Source organism: Metopolophium dirhodum, chromosome 1, assembly GCF_019925205.1.
Source record: "Metopolophium dirhodum isolate CAU chromosome 1, ASM1992520v1, whole genome shotgun sequence".
In the NCBI taxonomy this organism is placed as follows: Eukaryota; Metazoa; Arthropoda; class Insecta; order Hemiptera; family Aphididae; genus Metopolophium; species Metopolophium dirhodum.
Window position 1 is genome coordinate 130123468 of NC_083560.1, and position 14599 is coordinate 130138066.

At 34.4% G+C, this 14599-nt stretch overlaps 1 protein-coding gene across 1 annotated transcript in view; it reads right to left on the minus strand.

Annotated features, from left to right (window-relative positions):
• Positions 1 to 4530, minus strand: part of LOC132934939 (uncharacterized) — an 84571-nt gene extending 80041 nt beyond the window's left edge. The window contains exon 1 of the mRNA XM_061001365.1: positions 3997 to 4530. Within this exon, the coding sequence (XP_060857348.1) occupies positions 3997 to 4108 (112 nt within the window). The 5' untranslated portion in view covers positions 4109 to 4530. The remainder of the gene's footprint in view (positions 1 to 3996) is intronic.
• Between the last annotated feature and the right edge of the window lie 10069 nt (positions 4531 to 14599).

Genomic DNA, 14599 nt, shown 5'->3' on the forward strand with positions numbered 1-14599 from the left:
TTTGATATATTTTATGCAAACAACTGTTTAAATGAGAAGTATAAAGCACACTTTTTGCAGTGTTTAACGCTTTTATTCGTAAGCTGTTTGTGATTTTAAATGCATTTTACGCGGCATTAATTAGTTCATGCATCATAATTACTATATTCTCAGCCTTATAACATTATAATACAAACGCGATGGAAATGCTCAACAATAATATTCGCCATATGAACACGAACAACGACTTATCACCGTTTTCAATGGTTTTTTTTTTTTTTTTGGTCGACGTTATATAATTATATTTTTATATATTTGCATCGTAATTGGATAAAATCATTAGTGAAACCACTGCAGTATAATAATAATAATAATAATAATAATAAAATCTAATATGACTATTCGTCGGTTTCGGATGACGGGTTATATTGCCCAACGTGTTCATGACGCGGAATTATAAGGGCCGAACTATAACACTTAGGTATTATTTTTTTGCACGGCTATACAACAGAAACTCTGTGCAAAACAATTATTATTATTTGTGATATACCGAAGCACCACTGTAAATACTGGTTTATTACTCTACAGTGGCACCGTTTACCGCGGACAACCATGTGGTTAACGCGTTACCATAATATATTATATTATATTATACAAAATTATTCGACTTCTAGGTGGTTATTAATATTATAATGACTAGTGAAATCGTTTTGCCTAAACAATATACTATATTTTAATTTGGTGAATAACAAGAAATCCTATCCCGGGCCATTATAGGTCACTTTATATCATAGTGGAATAGTACCTTTAAATATATTTAAATGTACCTAGGGATAGCTGGCGTAACACGTTCCCAACAAAAGTACCTATACTTACCCTTTTTTTTTAAACCAAAAGTGTACCCTTCCTTTTTCACAATTCTCGTTTCCGCGACATTTCGACTATCAAATATCAACAAACCAATATATTTTATATTATGTATTATTAAAAGCCGTAGGTTTATATTTCAAAACACTATAAAATATCGAAAAACAGAATAATATTATACATTTTAATACAATTATGTTTATAGCAATAATAGTTTAACTCGGCTGTACCGGTATCAAAGTCGTTAATTTATCGCTTACATACCTATTAAGACAACACATTTTATAATATATTGTATAAATATAATAAAAATAAATGTTATATAATTATTATTGTCGTATTTAAAAAAAAAAAATACTATTATTTACTTTTTTAATTTTTTTTTAATTTCTATATTAGATGTTGTACTCGACTTACACACAACTTCTGTATCGCCGTACCGGTAATAAAGTAATCGTTGTTGCTTAGTTATATTTATAATATAATAGTTGTATAAAAATTGTTTAATTATAATTTATAATACACTGTTTTTCAATATCATATTATACAATATCCATGTTATGGTACTTATTTTAAATAAGCGTCCCTTATTACTATGTACCACAGCTTTTCATAGTATGTAAATTGTTTGGGTGGAAACGAGTTGAACCGGTGGAATAGGAAAAGGTACACTTTTGGTGGAAACGGGCATTGATGGAAAAAAGGTCTTATAAAATCTTATCAACGCGTCCGTAATATTATAATGTATACTAACAACGACCGTGTCCAATACGGAGCCACACGGATCGGACTCGTGTAGGTAATGTTGCTGGTTTATAGCTTTCGTGTCCAATCGCCATTACGACCCACGACAATATTTTTTTAGTTGTTTTATAGCCAGTCATTATTCGCATCTCCGACGCTTATTACAATAATATCGGAAACATAATATCGTCGTAAAAATTGCCTATAATTAATAAGATTATATTGTTTACACGTTTCGGCCTTTCCGCGGCACGACATGGAAGTCGATCATTATTATACGACAAACGATAGTTATTACTATTAAAATATGGCAATAGTATAATACGATAATATATTAAGGACATTTGACGACGAGTTTTTCGACATTAATGGTTTGGCACAGAACGACTCACTCGACATTCGGTTCGTTTGGTACAGAAAACAACGCCGTCGTTATTATGGTGGCCTATAAAATATATACATAGGTACCAGCTATTTATATTATTTTGGAAACTCCAATAGATATCACCTGCACCGTAGTTGACCAATGGCGTAGCCATGACTATTTATGGAAGGGTAGGGGATGGAGGGTGGGTCTGACAATTTGTCGCACAGAGGAGGCTTAACAAGTGTCTCTCATAAACTGCAGGATGGAATTTGATGGAAAATCTATTATTTCTAGCTCATTACCTAAAACATAGCTATTACCTGACAGTAGGCACATAATATGGTTTGAATTAAATTATACCAACGAAACAAATGTTGACACTTTTACTTAGCATAATTTGACATTGTTTAATTTTTTCTTTTTCTTTTTCTATAACAATTTCCGCCAATAAAACCTTTTTACGCGCATCTACATAGTTTTTACTTTTTAATAAAACTTTTTAATGCATTTTACAGGATTTATAGTTCAATAAATTCATAGCCTTACTCATAAGTTTGGTATGCTGATGCCGTGGGTGGGCTTTAATTTAGACTTTCACAGCAACCTTCATATAATTTACAATTGTAATGCAGTAATACATTCACAAGACATTTTTAAATTTTCCCGAAATTTCGGAGAGGGCTGCAGTCTCATAAAACGAGTGATTTACCAAAAAATCCTAAACTCCTACCTATTTTACATTATTATAATCGGTCCTTAAGTGCTCGGTCCTTCGTGTGACGAATTTAGACAGTTTGAATAAAATAATGTTATATTATAATAGATAATAGATTTATATTCTTTTCAATTCCTGCGATTTTCTCCTATTATAATCCCACGACATTAAAATATTATACATATTATAATAATAATAATAACCTGTAAAGAATATCAAAATAATAAAAAAATATATATTGTCCATCTTAAATCGCCTCTAATCCGCCTCCTCGCCCACCAAAGGGCACAAAAGCATGTTATTGTTATATTATACCAGACGTATGACGAGTCACACCCCACTTTGGGCAATGGGGAAAAATTGTTAGGATAAAGCCAGCAGATTGTATAATAATAATAGTGTGCACAAAGTCAACGGACGCCGTGCCGACAAAATATGGTGACATTAACGATGGTAAAAAATAAAACTGTTGACCATATTATATTAAAAAGATATAATAAATATTAAATACAGTATTATTACGTGTATTGCAGTTGAAAAACGGCTTGATTTTCGGGACGAGTGTACAAGATAAATAAAATGTCTAATAAAATAAGTTTTTAAGTATTAAAACAGTGTTTTTTTTGCGGGGGCGTACCTATAATAATAGTTTTTACATTTTTACAAAATCTATAATGACATTATTTCAATATTTATCAGTCATCGGGTCACGTTATTAAAACCCCATGGAATTTTAATCAAAAAATTCAAGCTTTAAAGTTAAAACTACATAATATTATATTGTATCTCATTTTTTATTTATATTTTATGTATTATAAAACGAATATAAAATATAATATTAATTTATAAAAAATTCATCACGTTGTTTTTCTTTTAAACTTGCGTGATTATTATACTTGTCTTCTATAAGCTGATGATTTCAATTTCATAAATTTTTCATATTCATAATAAACAACCACAGCTACTCCCTAATAATTTTGAATTGAAGAAATTAAATTACAAACCGTAGGTAGGTACGTTAGTACGTTACTTGCACATTAAAAATGTATTAATTAGTAAAAATATGATTTTGGTCTTGTAAATACGTTTAATACTCCTGTGAACATAATATTATGCACGTGGGAGACACGTCGTGTTAAAAAAATTAAAGCAAAATATCTTTCGATACTTCGAGTTCGATAAAAATTTCTATCTGAAAAACGTTACAGCTACCTACAATTTCACTTCGAATTTCGCCGTAGGGCGTAGACTTGTAATAACAAATTCACAATTATTTCGTTATTCTTTATCGTTATAGGTAATCGATAAAGGCCCAAATACTCACGTTTCGAATCGGTGGACGACTCTACGGACAGGACGGCGTTCGGGAGCAGCGCGGCGGCCAGCAGCAGCAGGACCGACGGCGGTCGGCCGAGTGACACCACGGAGGGACGCATCTGGGACGGCGGCGGCGGGTTTTCCCGGTTTTCTGCGGCGGCGGTCAACCCTCGGGACGGCGGCGGCGTGTTGTGTCGGCGACGGCCTATATCGTTATAATAATATTATGTACGCGTGCGCTCGGTCACGACGGGACGATCTTCTGCTGTGGGTGCGCCGGGACGGCGTGCAGCGATCGCATAGTCGTCGCCGTCGCGTGTGTATACGATGGTTTGTCCTACTATGTTTGTTGGGCGAGGGAGACAGTGAGAGAGATTGATTGATGGAAAGAGAGACAGCCCGTCGCCGGTACGAAAGATACGCGTATTTGTTTACGCTTTGAATTATTTTTTTTAAATATTACGTCTTTACCGTCTGGTCAGGCAAGAGGTACACACAGCGAACGCACCCGAAACCGGAACAACGTGTACTAGCGCGCGCGCGCTCTCGATCGTACGCCGAGGACGACGGCTGTTCCATTCGCTCCCACCCTGTCATGTTTCTCGCTCGCTCTTTCTCGCTCAATCCGCATCGCTCCATCACTATGGTTTCCTCTCCCACCACTCCGTCGACACACGCGCGATATGACCGTAAAATAATATTACGTTTTCGGCATAAACTGTTCGTTTAAATGTTAATCATTATCAACTATTGATTTAGGACTGGTGACTGCACAAGCATTGTTAGGTACGATATATTATTGTAATCATTAATTGATAATATTATTCTGAAAACAATAAAACGCGTTACATAACAATATATTATACGTTCAACCGAGTTTAAAAGTCAAAACTATATAATAATATTTTGTCCGGAAGAGAATATATTATTTTAGGTTCTGAACGGAGCGATGAATGTTTTGGGTTTTACAATGGCGTGGGTGTGATTTTTTAAATATTCATATCATATTATAAATTTTTTACACTTTTTATAGTAGAAAAAAAGCTCTGATCCTCGAACGAGGTTTCTGGTAACAAATTCCATCGAGTTAGTACCTTTGGGGTAAAGGAAGAATAGAAGGTGAAAAATGCCCAGTTCTTAAAAAAGTGACTTGGAAACGCACAAATTACGGAAAACCGGGAATATTAACGTAAAATAATTGGCTCGTTGGCTAATTCGTCTTAATTTGGGAATACCTAGTATGGATTAATTTTTTTTATTTTGCAGATGGGTAATATTTCCATATATTTTATGTACATAAAAATGTTTTCCTCTCCCCCTCAAAAATTCCTGTAATATACTTATAGTAAATGAAAAATAAATAGTAATGCCGTATTGTGTTATTGAAATGGCTTGATTGGGCGCTGGCAGCCGGGAGACATGAGTATAGGTAAGGAAAGGACGGAACAATGATATCAGTCAAGTTATATAAAAAGAACGATATAACAATTAAGTATTAACAACGCGTCAGCATACGTCATAGGGTGCAAAAGCAAAAGTACATTATTATAGTTAAGGCACAGATTTGAATGCAAAATGCAATATTTTTTGGAAAGTCCCTGATAATGATTTTCAAGTACAAAATCCGTTTCATACATCAAACAGTTGAAAACGTAACTATTATTTTGCATTTATTGGTTTTTTTTTTAGCAATTTTTGCGTTTTTAGGGAATTTTTTATAATTATTGTGAGTAACTTTGTTAATTTTTAGTGCATATAATTGTTAAAATTTAACTTAATTGATAATTCAAAATTTCAAAATATTAGCTCCAGAAATGTTTAACCTACTGTTTATGGTTTAGATACATCGATAACATCTTTATCTATCTACATTGCGATTTACAGCTGTTATGCGTCCGGGACTCAAACCAGTAACAACTAACAACTAATATTGGTCGTTAGTGTTACATCGTAATCGCGTTTATATTTTTGTTTAGTTCGTATTTTCGTTTGCTCAAGAATCGTTAAAACAATTTTTAGGTCATTTTTAATGACACTATTGCGGTTCAATGCTCTTTATTAGTGCATTTTTGGTATTTTTCAGGGCATATAAGTCCATCCCCTAGTTATAGCGATATCGCATTGTATTTAAAATGTTATTATTTTTCTTAATCTCATTAAACACGCGATGATACTATTTCCTCGATCGTCTTTAAATCGTCTTTGTCGATACATTATTTGATTAGCCTTTTAGAGTCATTATATTTTATCACTTTATAAACATGTACCTACTATTAGTACTGAATATTTCCGCAGTTAATGAATAACAACCGTAACCTCTAGATTCGACGATGCCTCTGTTGTGGCGCTAATGACTGCGTACCTAGTATAGTAAGAGCTTGGGATAATTCAAAATTTTTGGAACACTGCAGCGGTGGACTGCGATTCGATGGTCCTTAGGGAAATACGTGCGTGCCGCCGAACGTTGTTGAATAATATAAAATATTATCTGCAACGCGAATCTGCCAATAAATGGAAAACAAACAAATGGGATGAATATTGTATGCTTTGAACTATTTTGTGCTAGTAAAAATCGACGGAATACGAACGATAGTGCCTTGTACGGTCATACGGAAAACGATGAATCAAAATCGCCTTATATAGATCACCGGTCTTTTTAAGATTGTAGTCTAATGCGGTTATGGTTTATCTAATACCTATCTGGGTCCCCGACGACTCTGGACTCACATAATACAATATTCAACTTCCCGTACAATTATATTGTACCTTTATAGTTTCACCACTGACCATCGGACAAGGTGTGTCAATGTGTGTCAATTATATTCGCTATTAAAATGTATAATATAATACATAATATGCCAATATTATATCAAAAAATGAATTAAATATTAAATACCGACACCATGTGCAACGGACAGTTATATATAATGTATTATTATATATTAGGTCAATATGTGGTTATTATATATAATACTAGCTGATCCCGTGCACTTCGTTACCCGCTAAATGTACAAACTGTAGACTCAAACTTTGTTCAATGCTTTATTTAATATTCGGTGTATGATGTTTTAGATTCATCTTAGCTTTTCTGTTGCCCGGAATAAAAATTCTTATTCGCAGCAGTATATTATCAGGTAGGCAATCTACCTGCGGTAGATCGCGGACCCCGTGCTGTAAGTGTATGATTTAACTCTAAAGTATCAAAGTTATACCAAGTTTGTCGTTTTTACTTAATTCTATCTACGGTGGATATAACATCAAAACACAGCGTACAAAAAAATTAAATGCATTGAATTAATACACTGATTTCACGGCAACCAATAATAATTATTATAATAGCTTTAAAACCCATGGCAACCATTTATAAACAAAAATTTCCATCGCAAATCTCTAAATCCCCGTTTGAGCACATCCCTTGGTTGGACCTAGGGGGATGATTTGAGAATCTAAACCATCCGAGGCGTCACCCAAGCGCATACAAAAAAATTCATTCAAACCGGACCGGCCGTTCTCGAGTTTTAGCGAGACTAACGAACAGCAATTCATTTTTATTATATAATATAATATTACGCTACAAAAGCTAATCCAAGACAATTATTGTCTATTTGTCATGACAATAATAATATAATTGTTATTTTAATTTAATTCTTGTGAAACATGTTATATAGCAATTTTTTCCAATATGGCCATACTGACAAAGGTTCATTTTCCCCGAAAATAGTTAATTTTTATTATTGCATCATATTATAGGTACCTATAATAAGTTATAAATGATGTTTAGTACCTATCAGATCAATATTTCAAGGTTTTTTTGACAGTTTATAAAAAATGTTTACTGACACGAAAATAGATGTTTGTTCACCCTAACTGCTGTCGAATAATGTCATGATCACAACTCACAACAAATATTTAAAAAAAAAAACTGGTGGAATATCAGAAATATGACAATTAAAATACAAATAAATACAGTTTAAATACTTAATAACACAAGTATTAATAAAAGCATTTGATACCAATAAAAGTTATAAATTTTTTTACAACACAAGGTACTTACTTCAAAGCTGGGAATAATATTTTAATATTGATAACTTTTCATATATATCAATATCATAATTTCGCAATATGGAGTAAAAATATAAAATATATTGTATCAGAAATGCGTTAATTTTTATGGTTTTGGTTCACTCCAGTGGTGTATTGGTAAATAAATTTATGGGTATACGCACCTAAAAGTAGTTGAATATACCTATATATACGATATACCTACCTTAAAAATTTTCTCGCTCCGCTCGAAAAATCATTACACTTAGTATTTAATAATCTTGTATTACTTTATTACAAACACTTACTCTTCATGTGTATATGTATATGCAGTGGCGTATATACCCCCCTATATACGCCCGCCAGTTCACCCTATATTCACCCCCAACTATAAAATTAATTCATATATACTCAGATACTCCACTGTGTGTAATATGTACCAAGTATCAATGTATTACCTATTAGATTCTGAGCGAAGCGATGAATGTATTGATTCTACAATGATGTGTGTTTTTTTTTTTATTTTTTTATTTTTTTATTTTTTTATTTTTTTTTTTTATTTTTGTGTCTGTCATCACCTTTTAGGACAGTAAAAGTGCTTGGATTTTCTTCAATAGTAACTTTTCTGATAGGAAAGTGAATCTAGTTGGTACTTTGGGGGGTCAAAAGTAAAAATTTCCCAGTAGTTTTCACAAGCGACGTGAAAAACAAAAGAAAAATTAAGGAAAAACGGGAATTTTTACGCAAAATCTGTTTTCGAGAAAATCGATTTTGGTTTTTGGTGTAACTCTAAAACAAATGACCGTAGGGACATGAAATTTTGACTGAATGTTTATATTAGCATTTTCTATACACCATAAAATTTACAAAATATTTTGACTCTTTTTGAGCTGTTTACGGCCATTGTCAGTTTTCAATTTTTTTAGTTTTTTTTTCTATAAATATCAATAAAATTTTATCTGTTGAGTAAAAAAGCTTGAAAATTTAATAGAAGGCTCCTAGGTTATTGTTTCAAAGGCAGATGAAAAAAATTAAAAATCCTTAGTCACAGTTTTTATTTATAAGCATTTAAAGTTCAAATTTTGACAAAATACGGAAAAATCACGAAAAATAGCAAATTATTTTTTTTTTTTTTAGTCATATTTGTTTTTATTTGCACAATCTGTATAAAAATAAAATTACAATAAGCACAATGGAGGGGTAATACAATTATAGGGCATTGGTCATGGTTGGCTTGAAGAAGAAGCTATTCATTAATAGCACTTCATAACGGGATGGTGGACTAGTCGACTAGTAGGTCACGGCACCAGCTACGCTTTAAACGTCGGCCAGGGTCGCCCGGGATTGTTCGGGAGGATAGGTTTTGGATGAGAGGGTTTCGGTGATTTGAAAGTTTAAGGTGGAAACGTTTATATAGGGTTTTGGCAACATTTTTTACTGTCGGAATGAGGAGGTCCCTGTGGAGGGTATCGTTTGTAACATAAAAAGGGGCTTTAGTTATCTGCCTAAGGCATTTGGATTGGAATGTTTGGATTCGATTTATATTGGAGTCTTTGGCTGAACCCCAGAGTTGGATTCCGTAAGACCAGATAGGTTTGAGGAGTACTTTGTGTAGTGAGAGATGTTTGGATGATAGGAGGAGGCGAAGTTGTCTTTGACGATTATTTAGTACAAGTCGTTTGTTACGTATGTGGGTAGCCCACGTGAGTCGATGATCTAGGCATAAGCCTAGGTAACGGACATTTTGAGCGGTCGGGAGAGGTTGGTTGTTAAGTGTGATAGGGGGGCAGCTTATTGGTCTGAGAGTGAATGTGCAGTGGATGGATTTGGATTCATTGAGTTTGAGCCCCCATTCTTTGTACCATGTCGAGAGGATGTCAAGGTGGGTTTGGATTCTGCTGGACGCCTCGTGAGGGTCATGGTGAAGAGCCAGGATGACTTTATCATCGGCAAAGTCACCGGTGGTGGTGAGGTTGGTAGTGGGTTGGTCTGATGTGTACAGGTTGAATAGAAGAGGTGCCGCTACAGCTCCTTGCGGTACTCCAGCTCTAATTGATGATATGTCAGATAGGGCTGAGCCATATCGTACAGAGAAGTGCCTGTGTTCTAGATAGGACTTGAAGATTAAGTAGATACTGGGAGGAAATATTGATTTTAATTTGAAGAGGAGGCCGAGATGCCAAACCTTGTAAAACGCTTGTGCTACGTCTAAGAAGACGCCTGTGCAGATTAGTTTCTTTTCAAGGGAATATGAAATTTTGTCAACTATACGATGAACCTGGTGTATGGTGGAGTGGTTATTACGAAAACCAAATTGATTGTCTGGGAGGTTTCTGTCAATGATTGGGAGTAGGCGTTTAAGTGTGAGTTTTTCAAATACTTTGGAGAAGAAAGGTAGAAGGCTTATTGGTCTGTATGAGCTGGGAGAGTCAGCGGGTTTCCCGGGTTTGAGTATCATAATTATGATCGAGAATTTCCAGAGTAGAGGAAAGTATGAGAGTCTGAGCATGGAGTTGTAAATGTGCGTGAGTGATAAGATGGCTTTTCTGGGAAGTTGGGAGGCGACTTCTGATGTAATGAGGTCGTAACCTGGGGTTTTATGACGCGCAGATTTATTGATTATAAATTCGACTTCACTGGGTCTGATATGTTTTGGCGGAAGGGTCATAGGTAGTGGACTGGATAGGAAGTGGTCGACTTCAACTATTTTGTTACGGGGTATGATGTCAATATGTGGCTGGAACGTTGTGTGTAGGTGATGACGAAAAACATTAGCTTTTTCTGAGTCAGTGATAAGCCATGTGCCGTCAGGGTTTCTCAGAGGGGGTACTGGTGGTTGAGAGCGGAGAATTTTTCTGGTGTTTTGCCAAAGAGAATTGTCGGTGGTGGAAAGGGATGCGAGATGGTTTGTTAAGTTGTCGGATTTGATTTTAGCTAGGATTCTTTTGAGTTTATTGGTGAGGTGATTAAATAGTCGTTTGTCAGAGGGATATTTAGTTCTTTGCCAAACAGCGCGTGCTTTTCTTTTTTCCGAAATTAGAGTTCTGACAAAATGTGGAAGATCAGAGGTGGGTTTGTTAAGTGGGTTAGGAATAGTGGAGGAGGACCAAGCTGCTTGTTGAATTGATGTTGTGAGGGTGTGAACAGCGTCGTCTATGTCTTGAGTTGATTTTAGTCTAGTTTTGAGATCTATACGGTTAACGAGTTGGGTTCTGAAGGCTTCCCAGTCCATACGACCTTGAGTGAGACTAGGTTTGTTCGGCTTTTTAGAGGCAGCGGTGTCTATTGTGAGAAGGACTGCCGAGTGATCAGAGCATAGATCATCGAGGTTGATTAATGTATTGTGAAGGCTGTTTGGGATTTTCGTGACAAATATATCTAGAATGTCTGGTCTTTTTCTTAGGGATGTGGGCCAATAGGTTGGAGAAGGAGGAGCGTGAATTTTGTAATTATTTTGTTGCGATAGGTTATGTAGGGTGTTACCGCGAGGGTTATTAGTGCGACAGCCCCATTGTATGTTTTTCGCGTTTAGATCGCCTCCGATTATAAATCTTTAGCCTAGGGTATTAAAGAAGTGCTGGAAGAGAGTTGGTGTTATGGAATGACGGGGCGGGCTGTATATGGCATAGATATTAATTGGAATATTGTTTAATATTAGAGCAATTCCGCAGGCTTGTATATGGGCTGTTTGGTACTGAGGAAGAGGGTAGAATAATAGCGAGGTTCTTATAAAAATAGCAGCGCCAGCATGGGCTGTGCCATCTGGGTGGTTCGATTTAATAATGTGGTAACCCGGTAGGTTTATTTGTGTGGTGTTGGTTAGGTGTGTTTCTGAAATAAGTGCAATATCAATTCTATTGTTTTGGAGGGTGGCCAGTAGTTCGTTTCTACGGTTAATTAGGCCATTAGAGTTCCAGGTTAAGATAAGGAGAGAGTTGGACGTAAAATTATTGGTTTGCATTTTGTTTGTTTATATTATTTATGAGGTTTGTGAGGACTTGGGTAAGGAGGGATAATAGGGGATTTATGATTGATTTAAATTCATCAAGAAATTTGGTGAGAGAGGTCTCATTATCAGTTGAGTTGGAATGGTTGTTGGGAGGGGGACCCTTAGTCGCGTTTGCATACGTACGTGGGTGCGCTGAGGAGTTTTCATTAAGTTGAGATTGGTGTTCTGGACTGCTGGAGGTGTAGGGTGGCTGTGGTTGAGAGTTGTAGCTTGAGATGTTGGTAGTTTTACTTGAGATGTTGGCGGTTTTACTCGAGAAGTTTGGACGCTTCTGCCTGAGTTGTTTGAAGATGAGACAACCCTTATAGTTTGCTGGATGAGGGCCTGAACAGAGGGCACATTTTGCAGGGAGCTCTGGAGGTTTTATACATGATGATGTTGGGTGGCAGTCACCGCATTTGACGCATTTAGGGGGGTAAGCGCAGTAGGTTCGGGTGTGGCCATAGGACTGGCAGTTAAGGCATTGCGGTATTTCTCGTTTGTTATGTGGTTCTTCTATTTTGACTTTTGTATGTAGTAAGGCAGTGATGGAGAAAATATCGTTGTCGCTTTCTTGAGGGTTTAGATCAACAAAGAACATTGGGAGTGGTGATTTTGTTTGATGGTGCCTGATGTTTATTACATTTTTGACTGAGTGGCCAATTTCTTCGATTGCAGCAGCGATGTCTTCAACTGGGGTAGTTGGATGAAGATTTTTGACTACTATTCTTAAGGATTTTTCCGAGTGGAGTTGGTATGTGTGATATTGGGCATTAATGTCTTTAAGGAGTCGGATTAGTTTCCTGTAATTGTCTGGGCTGTCTGTTTGAATTTTAAGGTGGGCTGTAGAGGACTTGCACGAAAAGCTGGTTGGGCCAATTAGGTCTCGGATAACCTAACCTTTGGACCCCAACCAGATAAACGAAAGCAAATTATTTTGAGTTGAGAATTCATAAAAATTTTTCTTTTTAAATCTAAGATTTGAAAATGTAATATAAGATTACTCATAAGTTTGTCTACCTTTATCAAAAAAAAAAATGTCTAGAAGAAACTTAAATTAAATTTTTATGAGCGTCTGAAATTTATTTTTTTACAACATTTGATATTTACTCGATTTCTCATGTAACAATTTTCTTATTTTATTGTAATTAAAAAACGAATGACTGTAGATACTTGAAAATTTCACTGAATGTTTATATTAGCATTTTCTATACACCATAAAATGTTGAAAATATTTTGACTCTTTTTGAGCTGTTTACGGACATTGTCAGTTTTCAATTTTTTTAGTTTTTTTTCTATAAATATCAATAAATTTTTATTTGTTGGGTAAAAAAGCGTGAAAATTTAATATAAGGCTCCTGATATATCGTTCTAATAGCAGTTGAAAAATATTAAAAATACATAGGCACAATTTTTTTTTATAAGCATTTAAAGTTCAAATTTTGACAACATTTATCAAATTTATAATTTATTAATTATTTTGTAGTTAAAAATTTATAAATTTTTAACTTTTATGGCTAAGGATTGAAAATTTAAAACAAGGCTCCACGTAAATAGGTTATATATAAATTACTTTATTCACAATAATATCATCAAATATACTTGGTAAAATCATAGGCTGACTGACCGTTTTCGCTCAGAATCGTTTTTCTTATACAATGATATTATATCATTGAATTCAAATTTAACACCATCCATTACAGTGACCCACTTGTAACCTACTGTACAGCAGAGCGACATCCACTTATCCACCTTTTTTTTTTTTAATTGATTCAATTCATATATATCATAAATAATACAATTTTTTATTATCAAACTTTAAAAAAATTGTACAGTAAAATACTTATATGTTATGTATATAAAACAATAAACAACTATGTTAATAACATATCAAAATTTAAATATTATTATATAAATCATTTTAAAGAATTAACAATTGTCCATAAACTTCTTTTATAAACATCTGTATCTTCTTCTTTCTTTGTAGTTTTTTTTGTTCTGGGGTCATCTGCTGATCTATGTTGAACTAACCAACTTTTAACATAGGACTCAGGGCTCCATAACTTAAGTGGGGGTCCATTTATATTTATCAACATCAAATTTGAAATATTAGTTTTGCTTAATGTAGACCTAAGATCTGTGCAAATTAAATTTAAAACACTGAAACCACGTTTGCATTCTGCAGTTGAGCAAGGAAAAGTTTTAATACAGTTATTCAACTCTGGAAATACATCTTGAGGGTATTTATCTTCATCAATGTATACTCTCAATCCGTTTATTGCATTATTCTTGTTTAACATGAAACGTTTGACTTCTTCTTCACCATACCTTATGTCTATATCAACTGGCCAAGTACTTTTATCAAGAACTGTGATGTCTTTCATTAAACTTAAGTCATTAGTATCTTCTAATAATCTACTTTTTAGATTATTACAGATACTAGTTATGAACTGATTTTTTTTAATTGATACAATTTTTGAATAATTTATTAGTTTTACATTTTTGAAAATCATTTAATTATTTGCCACTTCAACTTCTTTCATATGATCTCCTATATTATCTTTAAAAGATTCTAAAATTC